Source organism: Pleurodeles waltl, chromosome 6 (assembly GCF_031143425.1).
Source record: "Pleurodeles waltl isolate 20211129_DDA chromosome 6, aPleWal1.hap1.20221129, whole genome shotgun sequence".
Classification (NCBI taxonomy): domain Eukaryota; kingdom Metazoa; phylum Chordata; class Amphibia; order Caudata; family Salamandridae; genus Pleurodeles; species Pleurodeles waltl.
The window spans coordinates 1460682072-1460698526 of record NC_090445.1 but is presented as its reverse complement, the minus strand read 5'-3'; the positions used below and the strand labels follow the sequence as shown (position 1 = coordinate 1460698526).

Genomic DNA, 16455 nt, shown 5'->3' with positions numbered 1-16455 from the left:
TCCTCCAGTACTCGTAATATGGTGTTGGAAGACCGCTAGCACTGGAGTTCTTCTGGCGCCCGTGGCTTCGGCAGTCTTCTGAAAAGACCACTGAAGTCATAATGAGAGCCATAATCTGAATGAAGTAACTAGCCTGACACTGAAAAAATTACACACAGAACAGGAAAATGTAATTAAAGTTTTCTGTTGGTGGAAGGAGCCCAGTAGACAGAAAATACACAATGAAGATAAAAGGAAAATAAAAGCCAAAGAAGTCAAATCACTGTAATGTCGAAACCCAAATACACTGTCAACATTTATTGAATATAAAAATAGAAGTAGTAGTATGGTAAAACAGTCAACAAAAGACACAATCTAAATGAGAGATGCTGTGTTAATCAAATGAAGTACAACCTCAACAAGTGAAATGAGAATAAAGATTTCAAATGCTGGTATTTTATTTTCATGATGCTTTAATTTTATCTACACCTATAATTGCAGCAGCAAGTGCTTGGTTTGTCATAACCTGAGGTTCACTGCCTGAGCATATCAAAGCCCTGAACTTTTTCTTCAACCAGCCAGGGTGTCTGACAAGGTATAAACCAACTAATATTGTGGGTCCATAATTGCCTCGTTTTTTGGATACCCAAGGACTTTTGCTCTCTCAGCACCATTTTTTATGACTGAGATGGAAAAACACGTACGAAATTCTCAATAACTAAAACATAATGTATGTTTACAGTCTGCATGCATCATTGTATCACTTAGTGTCATGCTTCGTGAAACCTCCATAGATAATAGACACTTGCCCAGAAGGCATTTGTTGACACTAACACTGGAGCACTGTGTCAAAGGCCCCCATGAAGATTTACCCAATAATAATAAGAGTGTTTTTGCTTAGCGCTTCACAAAAAGCTTCTGCAGTTACTAAACAATGCAAAGAGCATGTGTTACTAGTATGCAATGTAATGGTACTCAATGTATTGATTTTGAAGGAGAGAAGGCTAAGGTGGCCTTCATCGAACTCAAGCGTGTGACCTGCTTCTTGTAGCAGTCGTTAGTGATGAGTGTTCAAAGGACCCATCTTGCCAGCTTATAAATAAATCCAATGAAGGTATATAGTGCCTGTATGAAAAATGTGCACATTCCATGAACACACACAATGTTCACCAATTAAATTCTTTGTCTCATAAATGCATAATTTACATAAAAGTCTCTTTTTAAAGGTCGCCTACCAGCCAACACAAGCTGTCTGTTGGTGAAAATACCTATTGTCAGCCTAGATTGAGCTTAGAATCCATACACTGCTTACTGTTGGTTGGCTTCATTGTCATTCTCATATTGGGATTGCTAATCCTTCTTAAATAATTCAAGAGTCTTGACTACCTTCTTCTGGAAAAAGCACTCAGACTAAAAGGAACTATCGAACACGGCAGCAAAAATCTTAGGCAGGTGCTTGCTACTCCTTGTAGTCACTTTGTCTATCACAATAGCAAGAGGTACATTTATTAGACTTTTTTCACATACACTGAACATTTATACAGACTTCAGGGACATATAATTTAAGTGTAATTAATTTTTTTAGTTGGTGTCAGTGGAACTGCACTTTCTAATAAACAGCTTTCAAAAGTGAACGGTTGGGCAGGTGTCATAGGTGGGGTGATAAAGCAAGAAGCAAGAAGCAAAATGTATTACAATCACTTTCTTTGCAAACTGATCCCTAGGATATGACTTGAATCTCTGTGTGTAGTAATACTCTGATCCGGAGTGCAGTATGAGCTGATGCATGGGATGTTATGTGCTAATTCCTCACAAATTAGTTCAGTTTGAGTCAGATGTGTGTATTGCGTTTGAAATGCACGAAAGTACTGGTATAATGGTCGACTTTGGGCTTATGGACTCATCAGACCTTTCATGTAAATTAAATCTGTGTCTATTTTCAGCAATAACAGGTACATTCGTAAAAAGTATATTACATTCCACATATCACCAAACTATACACAACTGCTGTAATATTTTCCTTATCAGTACTCTCCATCCACACAGAAGATTGGCTCCCTCTTCCAATGAACTGATTTTAATACAGTGTGGTTCTCACCACTATTCCTAGTGAAACGTAACCGCTTCCTTCAAAGGGCCCAGCACGGAAGGATATTTTTTCTATCATTCCTCCTATTAAAAAGTCAATTCTATGTTATATTTGTAATCACCAGAAGAAATACCTTTCTACTCATATCCAACAGTTAAAAAATCTATCATCCATTAGCAGGTTTGGTTTATTCGAGGCTACAGTAAGTGCAAGTGTTACTAACCGGTTATACTGCATAGCAGGCGTAGGCTTGGCGTATTGTCACCTTTGTACCCATTGCTCACACCTTCGCCTGACGGTGGTGGTATAGGAATCGTCATAGTTATTGGTTTGTGAAACTTTCTCCGTCTTGGCTCCACAGTGACGATGGGGCTAAACGTTGCTCTGTTCCCGAGAACTTTCTTGACCATTTCTTCTGGAATCGGTTGTGCCTGTCAACACATAAGTCAAGTCTCTTTATTTAAGTTATGCATCACATTTTAAGACGCAATGGATTTTCTTCTGTTATAATTTTCATTTTCTTTACCCTTTTTGTTGTATGGATATCTTATCTTGGATCATCAAAGTTACTATTCCGGAGATTAATGCATGTTGCAACACCTCGGTTTCACCAAGGATTGAATAGTTGACCCCCTTCTTTTTGGGATACCAGCTGCTATGCTTCAGACACTACCAGCTTCACGGAATCATCTAATCAGTAAAAACTCATGTGAGATGATCACCTGTCATTTACTTTGACAGTATTGAACTTTATGCCTCAAGGAATGAATGGAGCTGGCAGGGCCTTCTATCATCAGCCACTAATCAATATTACTACTTTTTTTCTGTACCCGACAATAAAACAAGGATAGCACTGTTTACAGTGTACCCAAAGTCTTGAACACACTGCTTTCCACTGTTGTTTAGGCTTCATGTCAACTTTATCAGTTTAATGTGTACCAAATCTCATCCATGTACCAATTATAGCTTCATGACTAGACTGGATGCCCTACAATAACAGAAGTGTTCTTGTAATAAACATATTTGTAAGTCAAGCAGACTCTCTATTTTTCAGAATAACTTAGAACGTGGCCTGTATATCTACATTATTTGCTTATAGGCTAAACAGTGGATACATTGTCTTCCCAGTCTCTTTTGTCACTCTTCTCTGACATTAGGGAAACACGGTTGTGTTACTGTTCATTTGCAAATACCATTAAAAAACATACCTGCAATCAGTCACATCTACAACAAAGTTTTCATGTAACCAGCTAGACTATACAACCATATTTTTACAGAAAATCACATTGAAAAAACAAAAAGTGAAAATAAATTACACAACATAACTAAGTATAAATTCCGAATGCCTAATATTTCAGATACACCCTTGACCTTCACTGCTAAAACTTCCCTGCTTGGCATTTGAAGCTTGGACAGCAAACTCAGGTATCCAAGAATATTTTTATGACATCGGATTGCTGGTGGCTAGGCTCCTCAAAGGTAAGTTGTGGGACAGTCAGGCGCGGCCCGTCCTTTAGGGCGGAGGGGTCACCCCCCCCCCACCTTTTACCCATCATGAAGAGTGCCAGTCAGGCTGAACAAAGGTCAGCCTGACACACACTCTTCATGTTCAGGTCAGGCAGCCAGGAGCAGACATGCGCGATTTGCGCAGACTCCTGGCTGCCTGAGCTGAACTTTGCTGGGCTGAAGAGGTCACAGCTCCTGTGGGCGTGGCCTCCTCGGCTCAGCAAAGGTGCATCAAGGCCCTCCCCCAGGTGACGAGGGAAGCTTCACCCATTGACTTCGACCTGGGCGCTTCAGGTTTAAGCCCTGAAGCGCCCAGGGCGAGTGTCAATCAGTGACACCTCGTCACAGAGTGGGGTGGGGTCAGCAGTCTCACTGACCCCATCCCACTCTGTGACGAAGTTGGGACTGCTGCCTTCCCTCACTGGCTGATCTAAGGTCAGCCAGTGAGGGAAGGCAGCAGTCCCAACCCTCCTGGGACCTCCGAGGCTGAAGGTAAGTGTGTGTGTGATCTTTTTAAATGAATGTTTGGTGTGTGTGTGCATGTTTGAATGTTGATGAGTGTTGTTAATGGATATGCGTGTGAAAGAATGAGTGTGAGTGTGCTTCGCGCCCACCCCCCTCCCTCCTAAAACTGCCGGCCACCACTGGGGACAGTGCACTGTCTCCAGATCTGGTCACTTGGGGTCATATTATAGAAAATGTCCCAGAGGTACAAATGGCATGTACAATAATAGTTTCTGCCTCATGGGCACTTTGGTATTACAGAAAAAAACACTAATATTTGTGTGGTCCCTTCTGCTACACGAATTGCATTGATGCAAAATATGCAACAGCGTGTTCACGAGGGAGCACTCCCTGATTTGCATGGGGCTACACGCAAATGAAGGAACACTCTGCCACTGTGCCCATGCTCTATTACACTTTGGCTGACTAAGGGGGGAATCCTTCCTGTTAGAAACTGAAAACTGGTGCCTGCCTGCACTAAAAGCCAGACTGACGGTTTCAAACAGCTGGACTGCCTTCACTAACAAGCAGTTCAGCATTTAAGTGCAAGTTTGCACTTTCACTCTGAAAAACGTATTAACTGTTATAACGTCAGTGGTCCCAGTCTGCACCTGGTGCACCCACCTAAGTGTACATGGGCAGTTCCAACATATCCGTAATACAGCTCCCATTGCATAAGCATGAGTTGCTCATGGTGGCTTAGAGATTTTTTACTCCAGCCAAGATTCTCCCAGAAGATTTGACAAAATCTGGAGACAAGGGAACACCTAAAAGCAGCCTAGACTAAACGCCCCTACTGTAATATGTTTACTGATATTTGCAATACAACAAAGAAAATTGCTCTTTAAACATGCTCTACAGTAATGCTATTAACCCACATTTTTTTGCGGTACTTCAATTATCAAGATGCATGCCAGATAAATGTCTTGGTGTATAACTTACCTGATCCCAAATGCTTTGAACTACGAAAATAATACAAATGTTTTTAAGAGAATATAATAAATGCAAATTATAGGAAAGATATACATGCAAATTGGTGACCTTTACATAGGTGTTAGGAATTGAGAAAATCTGGTGTTAATTTTCAAATTATTTTTTTTCTTTTGCTTACTACTGGTGGAGTCGTTACCTGAAGCCCTACTCGAATCTTCTTAGTCAAAGCCCCTTCTGGAAAAGACGCCTGAACCCGAGGCACTGTCGTGCTGCTTAGCACTCCTCCCTCTGGGCCAATTTGGCTACTCTCCTGCTTTATTCGGGAGACCACAGCAAAGTACTGTGGAAAGTCCTTTGTAACAATTCTGCACGTCCTCTTTTTTTCAAGTTCTTCAGGGCTGTCCAGTTCTGTAAGCAAAAACAATAACAATTAAAGAAAAGATCGTAGGTATGCCAGACATTGGAAAATTGAACTTTGACCTTTCTTTCCAGACAAGCAGCTCACAACCACCTAACTGGGCTGACACAGCTAAATTTATTTTACGAAGAACAGGCAAAAACTCCAGGTGGGGTTAGAGTTCAAACCAATTTAAATATAAGTGAAAAGCAACAACATGTGAATTCACACCGGATCCCTGAGGCTAAGTATAGGTTTCATAGGTATAGTTCATGTTTACAATTAAATATTTAATACTACATCACTAAATCACTAAGGCATAAGCTTCAAAGCATTCCTTCTCTTTTAGAAGAACTGCAGCCATCAGGCTGTGCTTCCGTTTTCTGTAACGTTCACGAACAATGGGAGATTTTATCCAACCAGACACTTAATTTGTTTAGCTAATTTCTTGTAATCTCGTAACTTTGTTCCCCTGTACAATAACAAGGTCCAGATTGGGGACAATGACGGTCTGCAGGCTAATAGGTGAATAAATGATGGTGCCAAAGTTATTAAAAGTGGAAAAACGTGTTTTCCTATTGAGTGTTGTGTTAAACTTAATCATAGAGTCACACATGCTGCTTCAATAAATTATACATAATGTCTTTAGGATTAAGGTGCAGTCTCCACCCTGTATCTGGATCTTTTTGGTGTTTCCATAGCTGCATTCTTGGTACATTTTGACAGGGACAGAATTGTACAATTTAAGGAGCTGTCAAACCTTTGTAAGCATTATCAGTTGAAAACTGGTGATATTTTTCTTTAGAAAAGCACTAATATGAAACAACATGAGATCTATCTTAAACTATATGCAAATTATAGATGGTGAAGGTTTCAATTGGAGCATGTGGCCAGACAAATTGAATTAAGATCATGATTCCCGATAGGGCTTTTGTTTTGGTCTTTCTTACCCTTATATCACTCTCACCACCAAAACTTTGACCTCATACTCAACAGTGTTGTTATGAAGTTACTTTACCTATAACACTGGCACGTTATTTTAGCTTAGGCCTGTTGCTTGTGCACTATCATTCCGATACATCGCATTTTATCAGTCTTATTATTTTAGCAAAAGCTTTATTTTAGTGGAGATGTTTTTATTATTTTAGCAGTTGTCCTTTCGCGCAGAATTCGGTTATTCATATCTCTTCACAACATTTTCACGCTGTGCTTCTCTCAAGGCTGAAAGTGTTACGTTTCTAAGTTATTGCCTGCAGAAAGCGTTCATCATGTCCCCAACTCTTGTACACAGAAATATAAATATTCGTGTTGTCATCTCAGGGCAGTTTTCCTCAGAACACCAGGGGCCAGATGTAGCAAAGGATTTGCGCCACGCAAACGGCGAAAATCGCCGTTTGCGAGGCGCAAATGCCTCTTTGCTATGCAGAAATGCATATTGCGAGTCGGGACCGACTCGCAATATGCATTTCAGAATCGCAAATAGGAAGGGGTGTTCCCTTCCTATTTGCAAGTCTGACTGGTATGCAATACCATTTGCGACCGCGTACGCGGTCGCAAATGGTATCGCAGTTACCATCCACTTCAAGTGGATGGTAACCCACTCGCAATTTGGAAGGGGTCCCCATGGGACCCCTTCCACTTTGTGAATGGACCCCAAAATATTTTTTCAGGGCAGGGACTCCCTGCCCTGAAAAAATACCGAAACTAAAGGTTTCGTTTTTTTTTTTAAGTGCAGCTCGTTTTCCTTTAAGGAAAACGGGCTACACTTAAAAAAAAAAAACCTGCTTTATTGAAAGCAGTCACGAACATGGAGGTCTGCTGACGACAGCAGGCCTCCATGTTTGCGAGTGCCTATACTCGCTATGGGGCCGCAATTTGCGACCCACCTCATGAATATTGAGGAGGTGGGTCATTGCGACCCCATAGCGAGTTGCAGTCGGTGTCTGAGACACCGTACTGCATACCAATTTGCGACTTGCAAATTGCGAGTCGCAGGGACTCGCAATTTGCAAGTCACAAATTGGCATTTTGCTACATCTGGCCCCAGATGTTTTATTATAAAACACCTCACTGCCCCACACATGATGGAGGGGAATACCAGCCAGTTGCCATTGCATGCTTCATGTCATCCTTGCAGTTTCTGCTAAAACCCTACGCCTTCTCTGCCGCTATGTGGGAAAACTCTCAGTAGCCTAACAGATCCCTTCACCTACATACACAGGTATGGATGAACGGGTTCCTTTCGGGTGGCCTGGCAGATTAGGGCTTACACTGCCATGCTCTTGTATAGAATATTAGTAGTGTAAGTAGGGATTCTAGAACCAATATTCTGACAGGATGGTGGAACTTTTCCTATGTTTCACTTTCCTTGTCACTACTTTGCTTTTATTGTGTTTTATCAACGTTATATTCACAATACATGCCTTTTTAAACAGAATGCAGTTGATTCAATAAAAGCTATTGGACCTAGTCCTGTTTCTGTTTGTCTATGTATGTGTGAGACATATGTGACTGAGAGGAAGGGGTAAGATCTGTTCCACCACGATTTCCCTGAGAAATCTAGATGTTATACAAATGGTTGCCACAAATCACCTTTACTCTTGGGAACTGGTGAAGTGCTACTCGCTGGCCAGACAGGTTAGGCCAACAGCTTTCACACGGCACAGGATCAGACCCAGTCCACCGAGCTTGGTGGTGCTGCCTTCCAAATCCAGGAGTCTCGTTACTATAACAGGAGTCTCTACGACAGCGTCAGAGGTCACAGAAAGGTCAAAATGTTTCAGGGCAGCTGGCAAAGAGTCACTGAGTGTGGACAAAATATTGACCTTGATATCTGCAGGGTGATATTTTCTAGAGATAGTCTGAAACTCAACTTGACAGCCAAGCTGTGGAAGATGGGATAAAAACTAAACTTGTAACAAAAATACCATGCATTAAGAAATTTTAAGCCGAAAGGGACTGCCTGGTGTGACATCTCATTTACAGCACCACTCACAGGTCTCCAGCGGATGAAGGTATACTGAGCAGGCATATGATATCAATACTGGAGATGATGAAGTCTAAGGGAAACTGCAGGACATGGTGAGACATATAGCTCTGATTCTACCCGCAGCCTATAGGTCCTAGAGAAAGTCAACAGGCAGACAGCGGCATGGTGGACACCTGTAATGTTGGAGGGAAGAGTTTTAGTCCAGATAGGGCCGCAAATTATGCAAACGGCTAAATATTGAAAAGTGCCCTTGTTTGATTAAAAGCCTCATTGATTAAGGATGCAAAATAAGTTTATTTAATTAGGAAAATCTCACGCGGACCACAGAGTAATCCTAGACCACAATAAAATATTCAAAAGCTACAAATCAAAAATCAAGGCTGACTTGACTTTTTAGATGGTTCCAGGTGAGGTTATATGTTCTTTGAGGACTAAAATACACCGATAGCTAGTGATAGAGTTGGGTGTACATGGTCTGAGGGGTAGACATTGACATTTATATGGTGGTTCTAATTATTCTCAGTTTCCAGGGTTTGGACCTATTAATTAGCTGTTGCTACGTTATATTTTACTCGCTTTCTTTGTTAAAGTATTATTCTGACAATACACATCCTCTCAACGTATGTCATTTAAAAATGTAAGCTGTGATGTTAAACCTTTTTTAGTGAGAATACATACTTAATGTCCCATTCAATATTTCAAAACAAAAGCAACATATGATATACAACAAATGTACTTTAGTAAAAGCATTTGAAAATAAATTTAACATGAGTTAGATATGTTAGCTATCATAATTTGAGTTCAAATTAGATAGGCAAGGTAAAAAAATATACTTCATAACAGCTGCTTTAGCAACAAAGAAGTCGACGACTACCGCCCTTTCATTTAATGAATTCAAACTGAGTTTTACTCTGATGTAATTATGACGATTAGACACTATGCAGAGGAGTACAGTGTATAAAAAGAATACCTAAACCAACTCCTGGAGTGAACATAAGTGAAAGCTACAAAAAGAAAAATTCAAATAGCCCGTCATTTCCACTGGAATTATGTATGTTTACTCCTAGAGAATTATACTTTCCACAGTCAACTGGAAGTACAAGTAGAGCAGGTGTTGCTTCTAAAGCTTGTTATACAGAGCAGTCATACTTGGCTGTAACTTGAGACATGAATGAAGGCAACTGTACGCTACTGTAAGTGAACACAGGCATACAGCTGGACACAATAATAACTTTTGTCCCTTTGTTATGTTCAGTGTTATAACTAAAGCCTGCACAAACATGTGCCAAACATGGCAACTCTCCCAATTTAGGTGGGAGACACCATGATTTTTTAGCCAAAAATGGCTTCATTTTAGCTTTCTCCCACTTCACACATTCTCCACTTCAAAGTAAGATAATAGGGAAACTGAATTATTTGGATTTGTTTTCTACTACTCCACTTTTCTGTTCCCAAACATTGATTAATACAAATCATAAATGTCAATGTGCGCAAATACAAAGCACCAACCCAATGAGTATTTTGTATGAGTATGAGTATTTGACCTACAATCTACCATTTCCAAGGCTGAACTGGCCACTAATAGGTTAACAAGCATCAAAGGTCAAGATTTCCTTGTTTAGGTCGGGCCTAGCAGAAAGCACAGCTGTCTGGTTGCAAAAGCCTTATTGCTGGCTTACAAAGCAATTTACAGGGGCTGTTGATTACCATTAGCTAGCTTTAGTTTCACTCTCATTTGCTTGTTTCTTATTCAATGGCTTTCCTCGCCCTAATTTGCCCATCTTGTTCCCTAAAGTATATCCCCTTTACCATCTCTCTGGCTGCTCGCTTCCCTATACTTCCATTGCTCACCTTTAGGGAACTGCTCCAGCCACACCCCATGACCACACTTGCTTCCTTGTTGCTCCCACACCCACTGTCTTTTAAATATAATATATATATATATATATATATATATATATATATATATATATATATATATATATATATATATATATATATATATAATAATATATTATTTTTTGCTGACAGTCCAGCCAGTCCTTCTGCCTTAATACAAGTGATTTCACAAATCCATCTAGAACTGGTGAATAAAAAAAGGCACCCACACCATTTTACAGGTGCGCGGAGTAACGACACATGGGTACGCACCCGTGCACCTACAGAATGATGCGGACACGTCATCAAGCCCTTTCTTTTCTTTTTCAAAAGGCACTGGCAAGCGAATTCTTCGTTTTCTTGTTTTGTGGGTCTCTGGAGTCTTCATTGTCCAGAGACTATCAACTTTATGAAGCAAGACTCTAAGTGGAATGCAACTTGAAATCAGTTTAATGGCATGAAAATGTTTTGAAAAACCCTGTAAACCAATATTTCTTATGCTGTGCCGCTATCTAGTAGAAGGGGTACTACAAATAGATTTTCATGGGTGTCTGAACATTTACAATGCTGCAAATAGTGCAATTCTGAATGGTGAGTGACAGATGTCTTAAAACACAAGCCTATGCATAAAGTTCACACCTTTTTCTCAATATGACAGATCAGAGATAGAGTTTCCCCTCTGCAGCATCTGTTATAATATATTTTATAGTCTTGAATTTTGATGAGAATCTAAGACGAAGTCTGCACTGATAGAAACCACTGTGCAAGATTTGCATGCCCTTGGTTGGTTATATTTCGGTTCAGGCAGGACCTGGCCTGGCAGTTTGGGCTGGACTGTTCCCATTGCAGTATGGTCAAGACTGATTCGCATATGGCTTGGTCCAAACTAAGGTGGCATGGTGTTCAAAATAACAATGGATGAGGATGTTGCTCCTAGTAACTACCTCTGGCTTAGATTAATTCAAGCATTTTATCCATCAAGTTTTTGCATGCCTTTTGTTAAAGAAGGGTCCACAATACTAACCCTAAAAAAACAACTTGCAGGGTCCTACAGACATACACAGGGAGGTAATCAAAGCAGAAGAACCTTTTGGGGCCACAGCATCGCCAGGCAGAAATGTACTGACATTCTACAATGTAGGTCACTAGGAACTAGAATCACTCCATAATTTCTATAAATGGGTTTTCTAGCATTGTCCTTTCTACCACGATAGACCAAGAATTTTAGCCTTACTGTAATTTCTGCTAGCACTACTGCATAAATTTTTCATTGTAAACATCTCTCCTTACCTTCATCCATGCCACTGAGCAGTGCTTTCAGTTCTTCAAGCTTACAGTCATACTGGTGCTCTTTCCACGTTTCTCCATTTTCACTTCTCAGGACGATTAGTTCTCGCTCCTTGCCACGCATTGAGCCAAAATGTGGGATTTCCACTATGACGGGGCTAGACCAAAGAAAATTAAAATGTGTTATGTTTAACCAAGCAACCCTCTTTGCTCTGATATCTTTCAATAGGGGTCTTTAAAGTTCCTGGATGCCATGCCAAATTAAAAGACAAGAACATTGGCAAATCGCGTGATTTAACAAAATGAAGTCACAAAGCTGCAGAATCCATGTCATGTAGTAAGGAAGGTCAATTTGAAACTAATATGTTGAACTCCTGAACAAAGATATTATTTTTTTTAAACGTATCTTCTAGTTAATGATTGGGTTTGGACTTTCAGCAGTTGCTTTTTTAATGTAATGTCAAGAAACCCGTGCCCAAGCCATGGTTAAGCAAGTCACCCAAATGACGATTTGATCAGAGAAGCTGAATTTTCCGTTAGAGCTAGTCAAACCACACAAACAGTACAAAGAATGTCAACTCTTTTGCTGATGGATACAATATTTATCAATCACATACAATGTAAAACAGCGACCTTATATAGAGTGTGCAGGGGATATCTATACTCATCCATCGCACAGCTCTCTAGCACTAAAAAAAACACAATCAAAGTTATACTATAGATCGACCACTGATAGGGATTCTGCAGCTTTAAAATAGTTCCATAGACAGTTTCATTACTTTCCTACAGAGGTTGTATGCACACGTTCACCCAATGCATTTTTAGCCGATCAAATTTAAAATGAGACGACAGACAAACCACTGCCTTGTTCATAGACACATTGGTTGTGTTTGTATCAAGCAGTTCCTTTGCAAATTCTAGCACATCTCTACAGAACTGATATGTTTAATATAAGCACACAGAATCTGAGGAATTTCATTTTCACTTATTTAAAATGCTGCTTTAGGTCCAATTCTGAGCTGGCAAGCGAAGGCCCAGTGTCTCTTCATAGTTTGCTAGTGTGCCTCCGTTTTGAGCAGTGTTACCCACAACTAAACTGAGGCAGTATTTTTTTGCTTATTTGCATTGCTTTTTAACTACTTCTTGTGTCTCAGAATTTGCTCAAAGTTAACCAGATTTTCTAAACAGGAGCAGAACCCCACACCAGTTACTAAACCAGAAGTAATTATATAAACAAATCTGCATGAAGCATTTCCTGGATTTTTAATTTCTCTTGAGAAAAGAAACTCATGCAAATAACAGGAACGTTTCATGTAGGTGAATACACTATGGCCCTCATTATGACCCTGGCGGTGTTGCACCGCCAGGGCCAACGGGGGCGGGAGCACCGCCGACAGGCCGGCGGTGCTCCCTTGGGCATTCTGACCGCGGCGCTTTGGCCGCGGTCAGAAATGGAAAACCGGCGGTCTCCCGCCGGTTTTCCGTTGCCCATTTGAATCCCCCAAGGCGGCGCAGCTCGCTGCGCCGCCATGGGGGATTCTGACACCCCCTACCGCCATCCTGTTCCTGGCGGTTCGCCCGTGCAGTGCCTATGCCAATGGCATGGGCACTGCAGGGGCCCCGTAAGAGGGCCCCGCTAGTATTTCACTGTCTGCATAGCAGACAGTGAAATACGCGACGGGTGCAACAGCACCCGTCGCACCTTCCCACTCCGCCGGCTCGATTACGAGCCGGCATCCTCGTGGGAAGGGAGTTTTTCCCTGGGCTGGCGGGCGGTCTTTTGGCGACCGCCCGCCAGCCCAGGGAAAAACCTAGAATACCCTCCATGGTATTTCGGAGGGGGGAGTCTGGCGGGCGGCCTCCGCCGCCCGCCAGACTTAGAATGACCCCCTATGTCTCTCATAAAGACTTTGGGGGTCTTTTCGGAAGACCTCCGAAGCTGTGGGCGCCAATAGATCGGCAGTGCTGGTGGTCTTAAGACCGCTCGGTTATGACTGATTTAGGAATTCAGCCTGAAATCGTGCAGAATTCCGACACCAATAATGCTGGCGGTCGGCGGTGAAGAGGCGGTTCCACTGCCGGCACCACCACGCTAAAAGGACACTGCATGCCGTATTACGACCCGTAATATGGCATGGCAGTATCCTGATAGTGGGGCGAAGCCAGTGTTGGAAGCGCCGGAACCCGTCCCCTCCCTGACAACCTCCTTGATGGACGAGGTAAGTGGATCATCCGAAAGGGGAGGGGTGTGTGTGTGCGTGAATGTCGTGAATGCGGGGAGAGGGAGTGTTTGTGGGTGCGTATCTCCGGTTGTGAGTGATTGTGAAAGGGGTGAGGGGTGTGAGTGTTTGTGGATGTGGAAGGGAGTGAGTGCATGAATGCGTGGGTGCGGCTGTGAGCAACTGAGTATGTGAGTATGAGTGAGCGGATGGAAGGGGTGAGTCATGTGTATGTAAGTGGACGGGGGTGTTTGTGTGAGTGAACAGGGGAGAGCGGGTATGTGCATGTCAGTGGACAGGGAGAGTGGGTGAGTGCATGTATTCAGTATAGGGGGAAGAGGTGAGTGTATGTATGCGCTGGAGAGGGGGAGCGAATGCGTGCGTGTGTGTGGTGTTTGTGTATGTATGTTAGTGTGAATGATGGTGTATGACGCAGGTGCGTGGGTCAGTGGGGGTGTATTTGTGTGTGGGAGTATGTGGGTGCATGTGTGCGGGTATGTGGATGTGCGTGCGAGTGTATCCTGGCGAAAGGAATACTTATTTCTGTTGCCAGGATACAAGACCGCCAGCTTTTTCTGGCGGTCCGACCACCAGACTAATCCTGGCAGTCTCCTGCCTCGTAATACCGTTCGCGGTATTACGGCATCCGCCATGCTGGAGGTGCTCACATCCAGCCTGGCGGACCGGGGAAAAGAGGTGGGACGGGCAGAGTATTGGCAGTTTGGCTTTGGCCAAACTGCGTAATTTGTCGGTCTACGCCGACGAGACCGCCACTGCGGCCCTAGTGGTCTTCGGACCGCCAAGGTCATAATGAGGGTCTATATTCCTAGAGCATTAGGACTGCCTAGCACAGTCTGTAAATATCACCCAGACACAACTGTGTTGTACATGTCAGAGAGAACATCTTCATAAATAAAATGCAATCTTTGCAGGTTAACTTGTCTGAACCCACACAAGTTGTGCACCGGTATCAACAAGGAGGCTACCAGAGGTGGTACCAATCAAAGAGCTTTGATCAAAATATACATTTCTCCATATGGTACTATAAACTTCAAAATGAAAAAGAATGTTGTAAATTAAGAGTTGCATGTCATTTTGTCACTTTTGAAATGAAAGGCTGAGCCTCTGTTAAACTCTAAAATATCTAAATGGATGCTTGTTATCCTGTATTTACAAAAAAAAAAAAAAAAACATTCAGACCATTCGAGGGTCCCAAAAATATGTTGACTGACCATGTACTAAACCTAACATATACCCACTGTAATTAAAAGAGTGGTGAAATGTTTATGTTAATGTGGATTCTGTTTTACTACGGATTATTTTTGGTAAGCATCACCTCTGAGAACTCTTCACTGAATGTGTACATTTATAGGAGGGGTATCTTAGCAGAGTAGGTCAACACCTGTAAAATCATAGCTTTGTGCGAATTTGCTCCAGCCAAAACCAGGAGAAAGCCAATTCCAGGATGGAAATATAGAGGCAACATCCTTAGATTTCATGATGGTGCAGGGGTAGATATTTTTACATGGGGAGAAAACACGATTTACTCAGGAGGTGATTTTTGCCAAATGGAAATTGCAATTGTGTAGGTTTTGCATACATGAGTATGCCTCAGTATCTCCAAAAAGTTTGATTGGAAATGGGTATGGATGGCTCACCCAAGAACTTGCTTTTAGTCTTGCATGTTGATACAAAGGGTTTACTGGAACAGTCACCAGTACTCCTATTTTATAACTCCAATACTCAGCTAACACTATTCCCACCTAAGTGAAATCGTCTGCTGGCACACCGACTGGAATAACTGGAGATCTGCTTTTTCTTTACATTTTCTTTAATCACTTTTTGTGGTTTCCCTTTTTATTAGCCTCTTAAATAACACTCCATTGTATTGTGCATGAAATTGAACTAGCACACACCTTCATTCCTCTACTTAAGCCTTTCACTGTATCGTTCCATGTTTCAGTTTACCCAACTGTAGGACTTATGATTTGAGATCTTCCCACATTGTACGCCGTTCTGTCATTTTACACATTGTAAGTTCCTTATGAACTTTTTCCACTGCTACGAGTGTGACCCTGGACTTCTGCATTGTGTTTATGGCATGTGCTTTACGTTCCCTTCTCCAGGAAGCAGCTCCTTATTTTCAACATCCATCTTTTATCCTTCCTTTGGTTCCTCATTTGTATCTTGTATAAATGGCTTCTTATTTACCACTTCCTTTTTTATGCCCATTTGACTAGTTACATCTCTCACTAGATGGATCTGTAAATGCGTTCAGTCATGTGGCCTCCCCTCCTGCTCACCCTCCAAAGACTCATTTCCATGCCAGAGGCAGCTTCTGATTCCCACTTGGAAATGCCAGGCAGCTCCTCAGTTTTACTATTAATCACAACATAAGGAATCAAGTTTATCCCCTTTATTGCTGGACCAGCTTGTTACCATATTTTCTCTGGATATCCATACGACAAACAACACTGAAGATAATAGGAAAAACTCAAGATAATAGAAGAGCTGTAACAAAGCGTGACTAAATGCCTATCTGGCCATTAAGTTGTGTGCAAAAGTAGTGGTTAACAAAATATGTGATTCTTGAACAACTTTGTAGATATCCACATCAAACATATCTGAAGTACAATAGGTGGATGTCACTCACAAAACCAGCATTAAAATGTGT

General features: G+C 41.8%; 1 protein-coding gene across 36 annotated transcripts in view; it reads right to left on the bottom strand.

Moving 5' to 3' along the window:
- Positions 1-16455, bottom strand: part of ANK3 (ankyrin 3) — a 1678649-nt gene that overhangs the window by 164883 nt on the left and 1497311 nt on the right. For all 36 annotated transcript variants that reach the window (XM_069240922.1, XM_069240928.1, XM_069240923.1 and 33 more), the window contains 3 exons: positions 11566-11720; positions 5208-5419; positions 2292-2499 (listed from right to left, as the gene is read on the bottom strand). In XM_069240922.1, coding sequence (XP_069097023.1) covers positions 2292-2499; positions 5208-5419; positions 11566-11720 — 575 coding nt within the window. The remainder of the gene's footprint in view (positions 1-2291; positions 2500-5207; positions 5420-11565; positions 11721-16455) is intronic.